Source organism: Vicugna pacos, chromosome 5, assembly GCF_048564905.1.
Source record: "Vicugna pacos chromosome 5, VicPac4, whole genome shotgun sequence".
Lineage (NCBI taxonomy): Eukaryota > Metazoa > Chordata > Mammalia > Artiodactyla > Camelidae > Vicugna > Vicugna pacos.
The window spans coordinates 66160537-66179553 of record NC_132991.1 but is presented as its reverse complement, the minus strand read 5'-3'; the positions used below and the strand labels follow the sequence as shown (position 1 = coordinate 66179553).

The 19017-nt window shown below is 47.5% G+C and overlaps 1 protein-coding gene across 3 annotated transcripts in view; it reads left to right on the top strand.

Moving 5' to 3' along the window:
• The window catches only part of NRP2 (neuropilin 2), a 111759-nt gene extending 97112 nt beyond the window's left edge, over positions 1-14647 (top strand). For all 3 annotated transcript variants that reach the window (XM_072961403.1, XM_072961402.1, XM_072961405.1), the window contains 2 exons: positions 9206-9256; positions 11371-14647. In XM_072961403.1, coding sequence (XP_072817504.1) covers positions 9206-9256; positions 11371-11675 — 356 coding nt within the window. In that variant the 3' untranslated portion in view covers positions 11676-14647. The remainder of the gene's footprint in view (positions 1-9205; positions 9257-11370) is intronic.
• Positions 14648-19017: the final 4370 nt, after the last annotated feature.

Below are 19017 nucleotides of genomic sequence, written 5' to 3'. Positions count from 1 at the left end.
AAGAAGGTCACTGGGGGAAATTTTAGGATGATAACTGGTTAGGTTTCTTCTCTCTCTCTCTCTCTCTTTTTTTTTTCTTTTTAACTTACAAGTTATACATGACTACATCCTCAAAAAGTACAAATAATTTTTTTAAGAAACAGAAGTCCATGTCGTTGTTAACCAGTCCCACTCTCCTCGCCAGAGGCAACCATGAGAAATTGTTCAAGGTATATATTTGCAGGCCTTGGTTTATACCTGGAGTTCTCTGTATATATGGTCATGTCTAATGAGGTAGTTCGGTTTAGTTGGAGTTTGGTTTGGTTTTGTGTAAATGGTATCAGCATTTGCTCACTTTGCTGGATAACTTGCTTCTTTTCACTTGACAAAGGCTCAAGGATACTTTGGTGCACACTGACAGGGTACCCCATCCTTTTTGGCTATTGCCTAGCATTCCGTACTGTGTTGACGTACCATAGTTTATTAACTGCTCCCCTACTGGTGGGCATTCAGGTTGTGTCTAGTTTTTCTGACTATGATAAACAATACTGCAGTGAACATCCTTGAGGTTGCCTCTTTGTGCACGTTTCTCTAGGATAGACTATCTGGGTCAAAGGGTGTGCCTGTTTTGTCGTTAATAGATGCTTAAAATGGCTGAGGTTTACCTTTTAAAGTGAACCTGTCTCCATTTGCGAGGGTAACAAACTAGTGGACTTCCTGCATTGTATCGCCTGCCACGTGCACAAGACACATCTCTGTGACTCTTTCTCTAAAGCAGGTGGAGTGCTTGCAAAAGAAGACTTTGGGCGATTTTAGCTGAAGGGAATTTTAATCACAGGGCCTTTTTTTCAATGCCAATTTGTGGAGAATGCAGGCCGGATCGTAAGTGGCAGCTCACTGGAGCTGGGGCAGCCGTGGCTCGGGAGTGAATTCTGTCCCTGGGTTTCACAGGCAGAGCCCTGTTCTCCATGATTAATGAGTTCCACTTGGTTTCTTCAAAGAGTGACTGCTGTGCCTTGCTGTTATTTATTTATGTCTTCTACTAAAAAATTCATGTAAAAAACATCCTTTAAGGTCAGTGCACAGTATTGTGCTGCAGACTAAAATATTCCAGCAGCCACAAGTAGGCCCACGTGCCAACAGAAAGTCTTCAATGGTTGGGGCCTTGAGCCCGAGGTCCCCATGATGGCCCTGCAAGGAGCAGTCCTGCCTGGTTGAAAGGAGGCATCCAGCTTCCTTCCAAAGGGGGTTTGGGGCTAATGTGACCCGAGGAAAGGTACTAGGAGATGAGGTGGTTTTCCAAGGGGCAGTTTCAGTGTGCAGGCAGAGCTGCTAGCCCCAAGTGGCTCTAGCAAGGCATGGCAAGTGGAAGAGAAGCCAAAGGACCCATTTGTTCAAACACCATTTCTCCCCTGATTTCTGCTGTGTGCTGTGACCGTGGGGTCATGTCATAGTAATGTGACTTTGACTCTGAGCACGGTGGATGGGGCGGACGGCCATATATGGGCTTTGCAAGCTTTCTCTGACCTGCCAAAGATCCAGGCCTGCCGCCTCTGGGGCATGAGGCTTGGGTTTCACTCTTGATGGCTCAGGGAAAACAAACAGCAGGAGAGTGAGGTGTAGGTGAACTAGAGTTATGTCAGCACACACACACAGAAGCTTTGTTTAGTCTTCTATGTGTAATTGTGCAAAACTGAACCCTTGAAATATCATTAACTGACATACCTGAAGGCAAAGGCTCTGGTGGAGAATGGGCGTGGGGGTATTCGCGTCTTGGCTTTCCACCACAGCAGGTCCTTTCTCAGGCAGCAGGACTCATCAGCTGGAGGCTGGCCTGGAGTTCTCTGTAACTTGCTAGAGAGCGGCCCACCCCAGGAATGAAGGGGTGCGGACAAAGGCCTGAGCCCGAGGTGGACTTGACCGAAGTCCCATCGTCAGTCGGCCTGCTGGGGGCTCATTTTAGCACAGTCTGTTCAGTACCTTTCCTTCCCTCTGCATCTCTCTTCTGCCACCAAGGAGCAGGGAGACGGGGCACAAAGACCCTGGGGGCCTGCGCAGCCTTCAGCATTGCTTCTCCAGGGCAGCTCCGCCAGCTGCTGCTGGGGTGGGAAGGCAGTCCGTGGGGCCTAGGCGGGGCCCGGTGTGGGTTGTCAGAGGAGCCCCGAGATGCCTCTTCAGCCTCAGCTACAGACCAAGGGTGTGAGCTCAGTAACGCCATCCACAGGAAGCCCCGGCCCTTTGGCGCCGCCATCTCTTTCTGGCTCTGAACTCCTGATAGGGTCACCGCCCCTCTTCTTCCCTACGGAGGACCTGCTCCACCTGTCCGCCTTTGTGTCAGGTGTCGTTCATCTTCAGCCTCCGCCCTCCCCTTCCAGTGCCTTCCCCCCTCTCTCAGTGGCCCCCTTTCTTCTCCTCTGGCATCCTTACCCCTTCTCTGCCTCCCTCCACCAAGGCCCCCCGCCAGGAAAGTGTGTCAGATTCCCGACACAAAGGCTTAATTGCTTACTTCCTGCAAGTAGTTGCATTTTTACAAGAGACCAAACCTAAATTCGGAGGAATTATTCTCCTATGTTTATAACCACCATTCTCTGTCACCAGCAAGCTTAGGGGGGAAATCATCTCTTGAATGAGCAGAGTTTCCTTTTTGGAACCCCTAAGATCTTATTATAAGATTGTGGATCCTTGTCTTCAGAAGAGCCCAGCTTTTAAGTACAGCAAACTCTCTTGGTGAGATATATGTGTATAGAGAGGGTTTTTTTCCCCCCAAAACCAACAAAACAGAGGGCAATCTTTAAGAAGATACTGTTTTTCACAGTTAGTGGCTGCAGGTTTGTTTCTTCTCTTCCATCCTTTGACTTGTTCTACCAAACCTCTCCATCTGAGTGGTGTTTCTTGAACCTTGGGACTGGACGAGAGGAGAAATGTTAAAGCTTATAGAAGAACTCCTTGAAATGTGAAGATAGAAGACTTTTCCTAACATCTCAAGAAAAAAATTTGAATGCAATGAGGGAGGGGGACACTTTTTTCCTGAAATTTTCTGTCTTTTTCCCACCTTCATACCCTAACAGTAGGTAGCCAACAAAAGAAGAGTCTATTTCTTGTATAACATATATAGCCTATAACATAGCCACTTATAGTAGTGGGGAATAGCTCTGATTTTTCAAAGACGTAGAGCAAAGGAGAGATTCCAGAATTTTCCCCCATTAGCATTGCTGGGTTCTTCCAGCCTACACAATCATGCAGCCTGTGTTTACAGCTAAACATGTCTCTGGCTGCATTTTTCTTGTTTTCATGCCATTGTGGGGGCTCCGTGGAGCCGTTCTGGCCTCAGCTGCTCCTCCGCCTCCACACTTAGAAGTATTATTAGGTCATTTCACAGCCTTTTTGTTGTAGTTGGTATTTCCAATCCCTTTCAGTGTTTCCTCGTGATTATTCAACTAAAAGTAATAGAAAATCACGTTCAAACTCTTCTGCTATCACAAATCCAAGCCCCCTTTTCTTTTCCAGCTGGAAACCATTTGAAAACGCCAGAATATTTTTTTCTATGACTTTGCATAGATTTGGCTAAAGCTCAAGAGATAAAAACCTACGATAGAGGATCTTCTGGTGGCGTTTCTAAACCCAGTCCAACCCCAGCATGGGATGAAGGGCTCTCAAGTAGCCTGACTCGAACAGAGGAGCTTTGGCAAGGTTTCATGCTACATCTGAACTTTTGGCTCCTCGTAGCAACTTGGGATGAACAAACTGAATTAGGGAAATTAAGTGTGGTGGGGAGTGAGAACCTTCAGCCAATACTACAGATTAAACCAAATTAAACACTTTGAAGGGCCGAGAAACATCTCCTAGTCCTTCATGAGTTCTGATTTATTTACACCACAGTGTTGCATTTCCTGCTGAGATCCAAACAAAATGGCTGAGAGAATTTTCTGAAGGCTACGCCCATCTGAACGGTCCAGTGATTTAGCTGTCTCAAGGAGTTTGGGAACTTGGAATCCAACTCAACAAGGGCTCTCAGTGGCCAAGAGCTAATCCCCAATAAATCACAGCCCCAGACAAGGTGTGGAAAATGTGGCTGACTCTCAGTTCTACTACCGATCTTTTCAATGACTTACTGCAGTTTCTGCTTTCCTTCCTCTTTAAAGTGGAAGCGATGACACCTGGTACCTGTGAAAATGAATGATCGCCATGATTTCCTGTGTAAGAGTCTCTTCAGTGCTTGCTTTAAAGGCTGGTTGCATTTTGGTGGGCGAAGTGGCTTCTCACAAGGTTTTATCAGCCCTGACTTGGCTAAGGTGGAGGCTTAAAACTTGGGGCACAACTTACTCACTCTGTCAGCTCCTCACTTGCCTTTTAGCAGGACTGGTTCCCAAGCCAAAAGAGCGAGTATTGAAAATATGGAACCTCATGGCTTCCCCTTACTTGCCCTTTGCATGGTCTTCTTTTTCTACACAGACCTTAAGATGGATGCCTTCAGGACATGACCACGTCCTGAAGAGGGCAGACCCGGGGTGAAGACTGGGGCAGGGAGCTCTTTTCTGTTGAAGTCTCCTTGTCTACTTCAGTCAGCAGCCCTCTTCAGAGAACCCTCATCAGAAAGACCCTCAGGGTTTTCTCCTTTTCTTCCTGTAAAGATGGTAGAAATCTCGGCCAGGGAAGAACAGCTGTGCTGACCTGACAGAGGGGCAAACGGAGACTCCAGGAGGTCAGTGACTCAGCCAGGCCCTCGTACCTGGGTGGAGGGGCAGAGCTCTGCCGAGAAGGAGGCAGCCTGCTCCCAGGGCAGTACTCCTGGTCCAGTGCGCCTCCATATCCCCTGCTGCTCTCCTTCCAGGACCGTCCTGAGAGTGTCTCTGCTCCACATTCCAGACCCATGGGGAGAAACGTAGCTCCTTAGAGTAGGTTCAGTTCATGACTGAGCATGGCTGTTCACCATTCATGCTGTAGTGTTGCAATTTACTGCCAAGGATGCTAAGGAACGTTCTCCTCTTCCAGGGTGGCGGAAGGTCCTAGACAGTCCAGGGAATGTTTTAATATCTAGCCACCTCGGGTCTTTTGCTCTGGAAAATCAGGATGATAGGAATAGGTAAGACCTTGAATCACTCTTCACTGGGTACCTAACCCAGCTCTTGGTGATGCTAAGAGAAGGAAACTGGGGGACCTGAGGGGACCTAAGGAAACAAGGGGATCGTTCAGCCTGAGATGCAATGTCAATGTGAAAATGACCAGGTTTGGTTAAATTGGGGGGGTTTGTTTATTTGTAAAGTGGTGGCTACTCTGCTCACTCGATTACTCAAATTCTGTTAAACCCCATTTCAGGCACTCCTGAGTCCTTCCTCCTCTCACAAGGCTGGTCTGCAGCAGCTGGTGGTGGGAGGTGGGCTGAGACCTGCTCTCCTGCAGGGAAATATAGGCTGGAAGACTTGTGATCAGGCAATCCCTTTGAATTCCTCAGTGGATCTGATAAAAATGAATTAAAGCCCCAAACCAAGAGAGCAGTGTATGAGTAAAAAGGCTCAGGTACCATGTTTGAAACCATCCCTATCCTTCAGATAGATAAAGGAGCCAGGACTCCCCATCCCCACCTCCTGCCCTTGCATCAGCCTCAATTCCACAGCCCCCTCCTCACTCCCACACTTTTCCTCCTGGCAGCATCCCAGTCCCATTTGCCCAACCCCTACCCTGGACTCAGCCATCACTTCGAGTTCCCCCAGTAACACCCTACTGTCTTTTATGCTATCTTGGCGAGTCTTTGCTTCTGAACCACACTGAAGGGCCTTAATTATAGACACCTGGACCCATACATCTTCATTTCCTGAAGTCCTCTGCATGGTTCCGGGGCACGTAGGAAACCCTCTTAATAAGTGAAGGTTGGTGGTTGATTGGTTGGTTAGTGGGTGAATGGAGACTGCCCTTTGAAGAACAATGCAAATCAGCCTTCCCTCTCCGGGTGATGCCTACCACAGGAAACGTGAAGCCCCAAATCTCAGGTCACCACGCCTTTACATTCATGAGATGTCTCCGCGAGTTCCCATCAAAGTGGTGAGCCAGCAATGCAGGCAAACAGCCAGAGAGTGTGTATCTGCCCACCGGCGTCAAGACAAGGCAGACTCTTTGTTCTGCTGGAGTGGGGCGGTGGTGAGACAGGATAGTTGCACTGCTTGCCCACTCCCAGAATTTGAGGGAGTTGAGGGGAAAGGGTCTCCTCTAACCTTAATACAGTGCTGAGGGTCAGAATTCAGGTTTGGAATCAGGATGGCCAGAGACTGAATCCACACAGGGGCCAGAAGGAAATAGGGTCACATGAGCACAAAGGTTGAAAGTGGAAGTCGTGTGGGTGGTAAGTTCCATTCCTGACCTGTGTTCTCCTAAAGGTGTGGCCTGTTCCAGTCTCCCCCATCCGTCTCACACAAACATACCACCCACTGAAACAGAGTCCTGGAAGGTCCTCTCCGAGTTTTAACTTATTTAAAAAAATTAATTCCAGGTCCCTGGTCTCCACATTCTTTGCCACCTGCCTCACTTCCCCAGCTGCGTCTCCATCCTCCCCTCTCCCTTCTCTTCCTCCTCCCTCTCTTCTTTGAACGACAGGGACCCAGTGGACCCCCACACTCCCTGCCAGCATCCTGTGGAAACAGGCTGAAGTTTACCTCCCGGGCTCAACAAAAAAGTAAAGTGGCTCATGAAGGGCAAAGAGGCTTTTGAGAAAGAAAGCTCTTCATCAAACACAGATATCAAGAATATTAGCAAGGGGACTAGAGAAAATTGCTATCAAAGTAAATTGCTTTTTGTACAAATGTTCCCTTTACTGGGGTTTTCCCCAGGGTGTCATTCTTTCTTTAAGGCTTCATGAACAGATGCGCTTTTGAAAATGTTGATTAACTTATCCTTTTCTCGACCCCTTCCCACTCACCCAAACTCCTGCGAGTGGTGATTATGCAAAAAGCCAAGTCAAGTCTCTAAAGGGTTCTTCACCTGAAGTAGCCTTTGATCTTCCAGGTGCAGGAATCTCAGCCACATCTGGGCAATTACTTTCATAGAACCTTGAAAATGGACCCGTTCATGGGAGGTCATCTCATCCAGTCCTCTGCCTGCAGAGACAAGAGGCCGTGATCTCCGGGGACAAAATGTTCTCATCGTCATTACCATCCTTTTACCCTTTTTCTTCCAAGATCAATGCCACATCCACTCCTTTCCAGCCTGTGATCAATAGCGTCCTAAAGACTTCTTCCTTGAGGGTATGAGATGGCGCAAGATGCCATTCTAGCCTCCAAGACTTTGTCACATCCTTGGCAGAGGCTGAATCCCTAAAAGCAAGAACAGGATTTGGCCCAAAAGTCACTGGCAGGAGCCCCGCAGTTTTCTTCCTGGGCTGATTCACATAGTCTCATCCAGTGTGCTGCGTCCTTTAACTGTGAAGGTGTTAAGACATATGAGCATCCCGTCAAAATGATTAATTGTTGGAAAGGTGATGGCTTTCTTCCATGTTTGTTTTATCATAAGGTTAAAAAAAGGCTTTGGGTTGATTTCCACAAGCCTGATTGGATCCCTATGACAGACACCACTGCCTCTTGTTGCTTCTTGTTCACAGCCTGCGTGGTAGAGGCCTGGGGAGTAATGCAGGGGATGGGCATTGAGGTGGGGAGGCTGGCGTGGCCTGCAGGTGCCGGCTGCTGTTCTATAAACATGCCAGGGACAGGCTGGCCTTGTGGAGGATGGGTGCCGCATGGTGTCCATCCTTTCAACTGGGGTCTTGGCAAAGGTATTTTCTGCATCCCTTACTGGTGGCCAAGAGTGTAAGAATGGGCTTTTAGCTCTTTGGCCAGGAATGAGGAAGACTTCTTTTTTTTTTAACATTTTTTATTGATTTATAATCATTTAACAATGTTGTGTCAAATTCCAGTGTAGAGCACAATTTTTCAGTTATACGTGAACATATATATATATTCATTGTCACATTCCTTTCTCTGTGAGCTACCATAAGATCTTGTATATATTTCCCTGTGCTACAAAGGAAGACTTCTAACATGATGAAAACCACTGCCTCCAGAAAAAGACTGAAATTCAAGTGTGGCAGTGATAGATCGAGCCTCAGTTCAGGTCATGGTCAAGTAGCTCTTCCCTGAGACGTTGTGCCAATGAGGGAGAAGTTCAGGCTGGTCTGAAGTTCTTTTTTTCTCTCTTGTGTAATCTTTTAGCCATTTGGGAGTTTGGGTTTGTTTTAAGGCTTGATTTTTGGGTATCAGTTTATAGTGTTGACATCAAAGTAGTTCACCTGACTTTGGGTCAAATGAAATTCCTAGAGGCCACATATGTTCACCGGGACCATCTTGGGCTCCCAGCCAGGACAGGCATCACTAACTTGTGAGGTAGGAAAAATGATAAGACCCCACTCTATATTTGATTCTCTTTTTTAATGTTTTACCATTTTAGACAGGTAATTTCCATTGGCTCTGATTTCTATAAGATGGACAGCATAGTGAATAGAAACCTGGATTACCCCTCCCCCCAAAAAATTATCATAAAAAAAGAAGTTAGACAGTGATAATACTGAAGAAAAATTCAGAGTGAATTAACTTATCTCTGTTCAAGCCTGGGCTAGTCAGACTGGATGCTCATGTTTGATCTATTCTAAACAGTGAAGAAAGCCAACGGGAAAAACAGAATGGGAAGGAAAGAGAGGAGACCTTAGCATGGATATGTGGAGGTGGACAGGCGTTTTAATGTTCTTTCGAGTTCTGCTTCTACATTAAAACATGTAATGATGAAACCTGACTTCCTTAAATACCATCCATTTATTTGAAACCCAAAGGAGAAGGACTCTTGTACTTTGTGTCCACACAGATGCATGCATCTGAGGAAGGCAGGATGTTAGACTGAAAGAACTCACAGTCCTGGCAACTGACAGGGCGTGAGAGGCTGTTGAAGTTGCCTTCGATAAAATTCAGACCTATATTGGTAATAAACAACAGTCATTATAAAGACACAAGTGAGAGTTTACTCGGCACTAAAGATCTTTCTTATTGTTTCTGTTCTTCTGGTTGCTGTTGCAAATAAAGACCAATTATTTGAAGGGGAAAGTCTCTAGGAATGTACATACTAAACGATCCAGAAGATTCTTTAGCTGCCCACGGTGCTGGGAATCATTCTCAGAAAGGTTGTGTCTCTGCCTTTTACATGGCATAGAACTTGTTATAACTCAACTTTTATGTTTTCTTTTTCCTTACAGTGGACATCCCAGAAATACATGGGAGAGAGGGCTACGAGGATGAAATTGATGGTGAGTTTTGCTGTGATTTAGCAGATAATCAGGAAATTTGAGTCTGGCTATAAAGGCATCAACAAAAATAATGCACAGGGTATTGGAGGGCCAGAATTTAGAACTATCAGTCAGAAATAAAAGTGACAAGAATCCAGAGAGGAAAGAAGAAACCATCAATCGCTCTGTCAAGGTCAAATTTAGAGATTTAGAAATTTATTGAGTTCCCTCTGCCTAATCTGAAACAGGTCTCCCACTTTGGGCAACTTTTGACACTGATGGACTTCAAATCTGAATAAACCCTTTTGAAGTGAAAGTCAGCCTCCTCTATACATGTCACTGCTAGAACCCACTGACCTCCTTCCCAAAAGGGCTGGGTGAATGAGCATAACCGTGAATATTCCCTCAGGCTGCTGTGGTTTCCAGGCCCCTGGCTTGCAAGAACCTTTTTCACACTACCCAAGACTCCAAGCTGGGGCTTGTTGCAGGATTTAGGTTTCTCATCCACACTGCCCACCCCATATTTTCATATTTATTCCAGGCTCTATTTTCCCACTTCAAATTCCCGTACTTCAAGAGACTGAAGTGGGAGTCCCTACTGGGAGGCCCACTGAGCAAACATGCAGATGTAGTTTCTTCCCTGGACTCAGAGCAGCCCAGGTCTCTCTGGGTGTCCCTGAGTGCCAGAGCTGATCTCCAAGAGAGATCACCAAGGTTCCCCTCAAAGAACAGCTTTAGACCAAGATTGATGTGTTTGAGAAGAGCAGTTTATAGAGCAGCTGCTTTTAACCTGACCTTAATCAAACACTTCAAGTGTAGTTATAGAAACAGAGCGACGAACCCAAACAGCACCTTGTTAACTGGATGCAGGCGCTCCCCGCCAAGCCCAGTCTAACGCTCCTTTTATGGGCAGAGCTGCCTGCGCACACGGCCCCCACAGAGAGGCGGCGATAGATGGAGCGGCAGAAGCCCTGGGACGGGGCAGAAAGAGTCTTAAAGCCTCAGTTTCCTCATCTAGTTTTTAATTTTATATTATCACCCTGCCTTCTGCATGGGATTGTTAGGAAATCCCATAAAATCAGACATGGGTGTGGCCGTGCCTTGGCCACACCATAGAAATATAATTGTATTAGTTTGCTGGGGCTGCGTAACAAAGTACCAGGGACTGGGTGGTTTAGATAACAGACTTCTATTTTCTCCTGTTCTGGAGGCTGGAAGTCCAAGATCAAGGTGTCAACAGAGCTGGTTCCTTCTGAGGGCCGGGAGGGAAAGATCTGTCCCAAGCCTTTCTCCTTGGCTTGTAGACGGTCTTCTCCATGTCTGCGTGGCATTCTCCTACCTGTGTCTGTCTTTCAGTTTCCCCTTTTTAATAAAGACACCAGTCATGCTGGATGAGGGCCCACCCTGAGGAACTCATTTTAACTTGTTTACCTCCATAAAGACCTGATCTCCAAATAGGGTCACATTCTGAGGTGCTAGGGGTTAGAATTCAACTGAGTCAGGGGTGGGGAGGGAACATACTTTAGTCCATAGCAGTGAGGTAAGATTTATACCAAGTGAGGTCTAGTGGCTCAAAAATAATCTGCTGCTTGGAGGGCTAGGAGCGCTAAATTGGGATATTCATCACATCAAAATAGTCTCAGCCTGTCCTTTGATTTAACCTAAAGCAGCTGGAAGTGAGGGGTGAGGAGGCAAAGAAAGAAGGGTGCCTGGAACACAAAGCCATCCTAGGTGCTTCGAAGGCACCCTGAAGTTTCTGTGAAAATCTGAGCTTACCTGATATGAATCAAATGATTTAAGTATTAAATATTTAGACTATGCTTACATTGTGCTGGACACCAAGCACTTTACAAATATTAATTCATTTAAACTGCCTAACAACCGGTAAGGTAGATTTTATCAGTATCATCATTTCACAGATGAGAGAACTGAGGCAAAGAGAAGTTAAGTAACTTACCCAAGGTTACACAGCTAGGGATGAGGCAGGGCTGGGCTCTGAAGCCAGGCGGTGTAGTTCCAGAGGCCTACTGCTCAGCCCTGGGCTCTGAAGGACATCTGAACTGGGCTGGGGAGCCTCTGTTACTTCACCCCGCAGGAAGCAGTGTCTGCAATCTGTCACATCCTTTATGTCCTAGATGACTACGAGGTGGACTGGAGCAACTCTTCTTCCCCAACCTCTGGGTCTGGTGCCCCTCTGGCCGACAAAGAAAAGAGCTGGCTCTACACACTTGACCCCATCCTCATCACCATCATTGCCATGAGCTCGCTGGGCGTGCTGCTGGGGGCCACGTGCGCGGGGCTTCTGCTCTACTGCACCTGCTCCTACTCGGGCCTGAGCTCCCGCAGCTGTACCACGCTGGAGAACTACAACTTCGAGCTTTACGATGGCCTCAAGCACAAGGTCAAGATGAACCACCAGAAGTGCTGCTCGGAGGCCTGACGCACTGCACCCAAGTCACATTTCATTCCAGCAAGAGGGGCTAGTCAAGATTACCGTGGTTTTTTTTGTTGTTGTTGTTGTTTTTTGTTTTGTTTTTCCCTTTGGAAACTGAAGGCCATAATCTCGATCAAACCGATCCAGAATACCGAAGGTGTGGACAGAACAGACAGGCGAGTCGAGGGAGGAGGGCAGATGCAGCCGTGCAGGGGGTTATGACCCACCTAGGACCGCATGGCTGAGTCGTTGCTGGGACAAAGACGGGAGCTCATCTCTTTGGGGTCACAGTTCTCTTTTGTTTGTGACTTTGTTATTATTACATTTTATTTCTTTGGTCTGTGAGCAACTCAAGAGAATGATCTTTCCAGTACAGAGCGGTGATCAATATTCTCCACTTTCTCTTTCTAATCAACATTTGGAAAGCAAAGGGTCTTTTCAGACTTTCCATCTTTGGAAGAAAAAAACTCCACCCAAAAGCCGTCCAGTTTATCCTGTCCTCTGATCGTCGTGTGACTTACGGGATTTGCAGGCTGTGGGTCCCGCCAGCCAACTTGACAAGCTGCCGTTTCCAGTCCCAGCATTTCAGTAGGATGTTGTTGCCTTTAACTTTTTTTATCCAGGGGAAAATTGCCATTTTAGGGTCAGCACGAATAGCTCTTTCTTACATGCGATGTAAAACAAACCAGAAAGGAAACTTCACACATCAGAATCCGTAGGAGCGCCTCCACGTAAGAAGCGGACGAGCCTTAACGTGCTTTGTGAATAGGAGCCATTCGTTCGATCTAGAATTTGTGGCTGTGAGGCTACTTTGTGGGGCCTCCGGTGGTGGTTTGGCTTTTTCTTTTCCCTCCTCCTTGTTCCTCTAAAACATACACGTACACACATGCACACACGCACATGTATCAGGTCTCCAAGCCCCAGGAAACGACATTGTTCGACAGTCTCCGAAATGGGGCTGGGGAAATACAGGCTATTAGTATGTTTTCTCCATCAGTGAGACTAACTGGTGACCACTGGACCAGGAGAATGGTGGAGACAGAAAAAGAAGGCCATCCTCTGTAATCATGTGATCAGAATCACATGATCATGAGCAGACTGTAAGAGACATTCTGAGAAATTACTCTCTCTCTGATAGGCTAGAAAACACTGACTTCTCCTTAGGGTTCCAGCCTCCTTGTCAGCCTTTCAGAAGCATCAGAACTAGGATGTACGTGAGCTGATTCTAACCAGAAGTCTGCAAGCACTAGGGACCAAAACGCTAACACTGCTTCAACCTCAGAGAGACCTATGTTGTCACACACACACACACACACACACCAATTTATGTATTTTTTTATTAAGTGCCTTGGAAAAAAATGAAGAAAAAGATGTATTTTCCTTCTATGTAGAAATCAGTGACTATCATACAAGTTAAGGCGTTCCTCTTCCCTAACCCCACGGTTCCACGTCCAGTTGCCCCCTCACCGCTGATCGTTCTAATGGAGTAAAGCCTTGCCACTCAGTGGTCGTCCTCGCCCAACACGACGCTCAGCTACTGTGGAAGGGGAGGCCTTAGGACTATCATGAAACTGTGTGAAGGAGATTGTCCGCGTCCAGATCCAAATCTTGATTTTACAGTGACACCCAAGGATTGCCTGTGTGCTGGAAATACACTGGGAACCCGACCGGTATGCCCAGCCTGTGCTTATCAGCGGTAAGCTGTCAGACCATTTTTGCTGCTATGGTCACCCATAATTTCATTTGTCTCAGACCCAGGTGAAAGGGGAGGGGTGAATGGGACTGGCCGGTTCCTTAAAACGTTAACTTATGGAAATGCTAGTTCAAGTGGTAATGTCACAGTGTTTTGTATGCAGAGAGGGAGAGTTCATACCGACAGCTATTTATTCATATGTGTGTATGTCTTTGCCCACCTTTGAGTTCTCTGTAGCTACTGTGTATGTGAATGGTCACGTGGGACTCAGTGGTGTTGTGACTTTGACCTAGGGCCCGAGTGTCACTGCTGATCTCGGCACTCGTTGGCACAGTGGTAGTTAGAGGTGAAAAGCAAAGCTGTCAAGCCCAAAGGCTTAGCTTCTGGCCCCCCTGAGCTGGGCATGCAGCAGAAGCAAGTTCTTGATTAACCCATCTTCCTCTTCGCCTTCCCGTGTAGCTCAGTGTTCAGGAAGCTAGCAAGTCCAAGGGTTTCCAGAGTTCGCCTGCAGAAAAAGAGAGTTCAAAAGCCGACCCTTGGGGTCCTGGCTTTCTCATGTCCCATGGGCTATTTTACCACTCCCCAAAGACCAGCCCTGCCTCCAAGGGCTTGCAGTTCACCTCTAAGTTACATACAACTCAACCTGCATCCCTTTAACAGTCCTGTATCCCTGGTCACCACTGGTTGGTTTGAGGCCCTGAGTAGGCTCGGACGGATGAACAGAAGCAGGCCATCCAGGGCTACACGTAGATACCTCCCCAGCACTGGAGGCTGGTCTGCTGTAAGAAAGACAGCGGGGTCCAATCATAACCTAGCCAGGGGACACCCCAGTGCATTTGTTATCTGTAGGTAGGCTAGCTGACCCGTCTCCTTGAGTCATTCCCTTTGGGAAACCCAACTCAACAGTATTGATCTCCGTTTTCGCCTCGTAATGAATGACACATTACCTCCACGCTCTCCCGGGCTAGGTAATCAACAGGGGCCCCAGGGCTGCTTCCTCTCTTAGGTGGGGATGGGGAGTGGACAGGGATACGGGTCCGAGGAATGAGCATGAATGGCGAGAACACAAGGGAAGAAGTTAAACTGTCACGCAGAAGGTTAACGTTTCCAAGGGTTTCAGTTAAAGGTATTTGACCATTCGCTGGCTGAGCCAGATCAAGGGAACTTGAGAGCTTTTACTGTGATTCTTCAATGTAAAAATAAACAACAATGTCAAACTGTGTTTATATGATTTGTATAAAGCCTTTTTAAGATTACTATTTAAATAAACATTATACCAGAGATATTTTTCTGCATGTTCTTTGTTGGAGACAAAGAGACTTGGGTTCAGGGTGACCAGATCATCCCAGTTTGCCTGAGACGTACCTGGGTTTTAGCACTGGAAGTCTCGTGTCCTGGGAAACTCTTCAATGCCAGCCAAATCAAGATGGTTGGTCATTTTCTTGGGACAATGTTTCTCAACACTTTTATGTGAAGTTAGTAGGTAGAACAGCTACCTGGCTTTTTAGCAAACGAAAATATGATGAGATGGGTAACGGGCTACCTGGCCAGGTGGGCTACTTTAACTTGAAGACTTACCTGGTAGATTTCTGAGACTGTGATCTCAACAAAGAGTCCTTCTCCAGGGACATCACCAGTCCCTTGCAACTTGTGACTCGTTGTTGCTTCCTTCCTGCTCAAACATTTGCTTGTCAATATCTCTGGTGATTTCAAGGTCTCTAAGAGTGCTTCTCAAAGTGTGGTCCCTGGACCAGCAACACTAGCCTCACTTGGGAACTTGTCAGGGGTGTACTATCTCCGTCTCCACCTGGCATCTACGGAATCAAAAATTCTGGGAGGAGGGCCTAGGGATTTGCATTTTAACAAGCCCTTCCGGGCGGTTCCAATGCACTTTCAAGTTTCAGAACCTCCGGTCTCGCAGAAAGGCAAAGTAGCCTGGCTTCCCAAAGTGATTAGGGATTTTTCACCTGTAGGTTATCGGATTCAAGACAAACTAGACTTTGGCTAGAGAAAGCTAAAGGAGGTCAAGGACATTCCTAAATAGCACAAGTTTCCAGGGAAGGAGGAAGGAAAACCCTTACTATGAACTTCCTCCCCACCTCCCTGCACCACGACACACACGCAAATGAGAAACTTGAAGCTGTGAATTGGAGATGAATTTGCCCCAATCCTGAACCTCTGTTCGCATTTGGTTCAGTTTTATCCAAGAAATGTTTTTTAGCACGTCCTGATTTTGTAAGCTTTTGGAGCTTATGCTCCAGTGAAGTGAACGGAAAGCAAACAGTCAAACACTGAAGAGGAGGATTGGTTATGGTAAACTCAATGAAGGTGATAAACAGGTAGCTCTAATAGAGAATTACTAGATATTAAAGGTATAATATTTGTGTAACTTGAGTTCATATTTGCAAAACATGGGATTTGGGTTAATTATATTGACTACAACTTATCCGTTGTATAGTCAACAACACTTATCATGAAACCTAATGAATCTGATATAATACAATATATCTCTCAGAAGCTTTTTTTAAAAAAGAATTACCAAGGCCACTCCCTCTAAAGGATTGATCAGGGAAGGCTTCCCTGAGGAGGTGATATTCAAGCTAAAACCTGAAAAGATAAGGAGTCGGCTAAGCAAAGTACCTGGGCAAGCTTTCCAAACTGAAAAAACAGCATATAGAACAGCATCCTGCTGTGGGAAAGAGTTTGCTGTGTTCCTAGGACCACAAAGCAGGGCAATGAAGGCATGAAAACAGCAGGGAAAGGTATCGAGGCTGGGGAGCCAGGTTAAGATTCTTTAAGGTACAGTGAGGAGGTGCTGTCTAACCTGCATCACTCCTTGGTCTTCCTTAACTTATAGAAAAAGCAGCCCCCAAGTGCACCCCCAACCCCATTCCTCATTGTTCAGTAAGATCACCCCATGGTATCTCTGCAGCTTCCTTCTCGGCCTCTCTTGTGATCTTTATGATACCATGTGTCTCCTGAGATGCCGGCTTCTACAGTCTTACTGACCCTAGCGACGATAACAGGTTAAAATGAAAGCAAATTTCTACTTTCCCTTCGTCGAGCTTGTGGGTATTTTTAAAGCCCTAATAAACCAATATCTCCTGGTCCCTAGCCATCCACTGTTTACATAAGATCTTTTTTTTTTTTTCTTATCTGCATCCTTCTGGAAATGTTTATACAATCCTCAGGGGAGGCAGTGAAATGAAGTTGGAACAGGCCCATCCTTGAGGGAAACAGGACCCATCTGGACGCCGAGGCGCCTTTGCCCCAGCAACGTTGGTGGTGGTGACGGGGGGGAGGGGAGCTTGAAGAAGACATGGAAAGATGCCTATTTCTGTTCTCACAGGCTTCAGGATCCAGTCGTGGGGTGAGCTAAACGAAACTCCTAGGGAAACATTTCCCCGGGGGACAGGGTGTGAGATGAGGGGGTGCCGATCAGAACAGGAAATGCTACCTGTGTGGGTCCCCGGTGCTTCCTTCCCTCCATGAGCGGGTGTCACAGAAACTTTAATGCCCATTCCCACCAGTAAAAGGGAGGGTCCGAAGAAACCTGAGGACTGAGGCAGAGGCGCTGCTTGCCCTGGTTTTCCCACCTCTCAGAAGGCCCAAGCCTGCTCCCCACCCACCGAGGCCAAGGCCGAGGCTGGTCCTCTTCATCCCTCGCTCTTCAAGGTGACCCTGTGAGGAGCTCCTGGTGGAAGGCCACGCCTTCCCTGGTCTCCCTGAAGATGGGCCGAGGAACTTCCGAGGGAGCCACGGGCCAAGTTGTGTCTGTAGCTTGTTCAAAGAATGACACCTGCGTCCGCTCTCTTCCTTGCCAGAAGACCCAGGACAGTTGGGGGGTGGGGCGCTGTTGGTGTCACAGTCAGCTCCTAAGTGTTGAAGAGAAAGAGACCCTTGGCCGCAGGTGAGCCGCCCCTCATCCCTCCCTCTGCCTGGTGGCATCAGACCAGCAGGGTCCCTGTCTCAGCAGAGGACCCCCAGCCTGCCTGGCCTGAGGGTCAGCCAGACCCATGTGTACACAGAGGCGCCCAGAAAAGCCCTCCACTAGCAGAGGGGCAAAGCCCCAGGGTGTGGGCTTGGGGGCACTCGGTTCTGGGCCCCTCCTCACCAAACCAGCGGGCCTGGGCAGCCGTGGTCTGGTGTGGACCCTCCTCTACCCGGATTCAAACAAACTTCCCCTGGAAACTGGGGCAGTTCTGTTTGCAAAGGGCAGGCTGCCACCTCTATAGCTGCCCAGGCTTCTCAGAACCGTCGCAGAGCCAGGTTGCCGTGGTTTGGAGCACAGCTCCGCTAATAAATCTCCATCCCGAAGCCCCTGACTGCCTCCGCTGGGAATTGAAGTGCAGCCTCTCAGAGCGCCTGCTGGCAGCCCCGCCGCCTTGCCAAGCCTGGCGCATAACTGCCCTGGCTGGGCCATGACTCCAGGGCCCTGGCTGGCGGCCTTTCTGGATTTGCCTTCTTTCCTTGCCTCCCCACCCCCCATTACCCCCTCAACTCACCTTTCCTTGAGCATTGACATTTCTATTTCCAACCAACTTTTTAAATCCTGTGGGAGTTCAAAGAAACCTTTAGAGGTTTTTGCAATCCACCACTGCTCCCCTCCCCTTGACTTGGACATGCTAAGGAGGTGGGAGAATACTGGTCCCAGAGCTGGGCACCCAGGGTTCTCAGTTCTGCCTCTAGCTCTGTGACCTTGGGAAGGTCATGCACTTCTTCCTTTGCCCAGGTGTAAAGTGAACATTTAGGTTGAATGAATTTTGAGTGGGGAACTCTGACATCCTAGCTGATGGAGTAGTTCTGTTTGGTTGTCTGAATCTATGCTGTACAAAGCAGTGAGCATAAAGCTTTGCAGATGCCTCCCCTCCGCAGAGAAGCTGGGAGCGCATCTTCAGGCATGATTCTGCTGTGGAGCTGGCCCAAATTCAAGCTCCCTCGTGGCAGAATTGCTCTCTTTCCAGAGCCCTTCACTAATAGCTATTTACATAGAAATTCACGTGCTTACTTGTCTGTCTCCCACCAGCTCTTACGGGAAGAATATATGCATGCATTCATTCATATAATCAATGTGTTTTGTGTTAACACCTACTCTGTGCCTTGCTAGGTGCCGGGAGGCAATGATACATAACAGACATGGTCCCTGCCTTCGGGGAACTTACAATCTAGAGAGGGAGACATAGGTGAATCAAATAACCACACAAATCTGTCGTGACAATCATGGCAGGAACCATAAAGTGAAGTTTAGGGAGCTGTGAGTGTCTAAGAGGCTCAGGGAAGCTGCCTCTGAGCATCATGACCGACAGGAGCTGAAATCCTAGGGTGAGTCTGATGAATGGGAAGGTTGAGAGGGAGAGTGTGTCAGACAGGAGGGCCAGCAGGTGCAAAGATCCAGAGGCAGAGGGAAACCCGACTGGAGCAAAAGCGAAGGGTAAGGAGAAGCATCTCATGTACCTTTGTATAAAGATCCCCAACTCATACCTGACACTCTGCAAGGGCAAAAAGTATTTGTTGAATGAATGAATGAATGACTTGTATAAACGCCCCTTTCTGACAGGCATCAAGCTGCCCAGTTTGTACAGACTCAAAGATAAGTGTTTTAATTCTTCCTTTTTGCTACTGTGCTTCACATAGTGGAAAATGTAGCAGTAAGTT